This window comes from Sinocyclocheilus grahami, unplaced genomic scaffold, assembly GCF_001515645.1.
Source record: "Sinocyclocheilus grahami isolate Dianchi unplaced genomic scaffold, SAMN03320097.WGS_v1.1 scaffold18823.1, whole genome shotgun sequence".
In the NCBI taxonomy this organism is placed as follows: domain Eukaryota; kingdom Metazoa; phylum Chordata; class Actinopteri; order Cypriniformes; family Cyprinidae; genus Sinocyclocheilus; species Sinocyclocheilus grahami.
Genome location: NW_015517307.1, coordinates 2,168 through 3,627, shown reverse-complemented (window position 1 = coordinate 3,627; position 1,460 = coordinate 2,168). Strand labels below are relative to the sequence as shown.

Genomic DNA, 1,460 nt, shown 5'->3' with positions numbered 1-1,460 from the left:
GTGTCACGTTTTGAGAGAATAACGCCCCTGTAGGACCATAGACTGATGAGGAATGGCAGCCCTTCTCTGCCCTCTGTGCCATTTCTCTTTGACTTCACTCTGTTTTCTCATCAACTATCCTGTCGGTCAGCAGGAATGATAGAGATGCTGCGGAAGATAAACTTGAGTCGTGCCGTGCGCACCATGCATGAGCTGTTCCCAGAGGAGTACAACTTCTACCCACGCTCCTGGATACTGCCTGAGGAATACCAACTCTTCTCCACACAGGTACAATCTCAATGAGGGAAACTCCTCAGCGAAGATAGTGTACTTGGTTAGGACATGGTATCAATCTATGAAATCACAAAGAGGACATTTACAGAAGCCTTGTCTTCTTGCTGGATACCCACAAGACAAACTGTCTTTTTTTTCTGTCTTCCTCCAGCAGTATTTGTCTCAGTGGTGTATCTATAGGTAGATTGCTGTAGTAGTAATTGGTCAGGACAGAATCACAGTAAAACCAGGTTAAGCAGTTTAGTGGCCAGCAACAACTAATTGTGAATGACAAGATTGTTACAAGATCTTGTAGTTACTGGATTTACACGTTCAATCTCCCACATATTACAGTTACTTTAGCTTTGCGCTTTATTTGTACAGATGGGCTGCTTAAAGGGGATTTTATCTTACACTCTCCAGTAGGTTAAAAGTTTGTGCTTCAATTTGTTAGTTTTTTTACTTATTTCTCTTTTTGAGATGAATTATTACTTATGTGTATTTGTTTTCACATGTCTATATTTTTCTTTTGAGCATGAGACAGGCAAGACTTTTGTGGGCCTGTGTTTGACGCAACAACATTTTTTATTTTACTAGAAAAGCTGCAGAGGGCAGCAGAGATCTGTGGAAGGAAAAAGAAAAAGAAAAAAAACAACAACTGATTTGCTGATGCATGCTGGCTAAAACGGAAATATGAGACTTTGTTTACCAACCCTAATAGCCATAATGTTATTAACAGATCACAAGCACTCACAAACCTTATATAAACTTTTTTTTTTTAATGAACAGTTCGATTAGTTGTGTCATTGATTGTTAGGGGTTCAAGCATGAAGCGCTGAAACCTATTGTATTTGTAAGGATTTTTATTGTGAAACCCTGTTTTATTTGTAAGGATTATTATTCTTCTGCCCTAAAACTCATCTTGCAGACCAAACCGTAAGGCCTAGAGATTTGAAACTTGGTCAGATGGTACAGCACAGTTTGGGGATATACTGGCCAAGACTCTCCCCAATCGGCCAATAGGGAGCACTACAGTGAGCAAAAACGTTTGTCGTAGACGCATTTGTGTCTTATTTCATTGGAATCCTTGGCTTATTTCATTGGAAAATTTTCTGCCATTTTGAATTTTTCACAAAGCTTAATTTTGCAAACCAGTCATAGGTTTTTTGCCCAATCGGAACCAAACCAGTGCAGAAAAGTTCTCTGGA

General features: G+C 39.4%; 1 protein-coding gene across 1 annotated transcript in view; it reads left to right on the top strand.

The window, feature by feature from the left end:
* Positions 1–38: 38 nt before the first annotated feature.
* Positions 39–1,460, top strand: part of LOC107579646 (tubulin polyglutamylase TTLL11-like) — a gene marked incomplete at its 3' end in the record, with an annotated part of 3,427 nt that continues 2,005 nt past the window's right edge. Inside the window, exon 1 of the mRNA XM_016265451.1 lies at positions 39–267. Coding sequence (XP_016120937.1) covers positions 46–267 — 222 coding nt within the window. The remainder of the gene's footprint in view (positions 268–1,460) is intronic.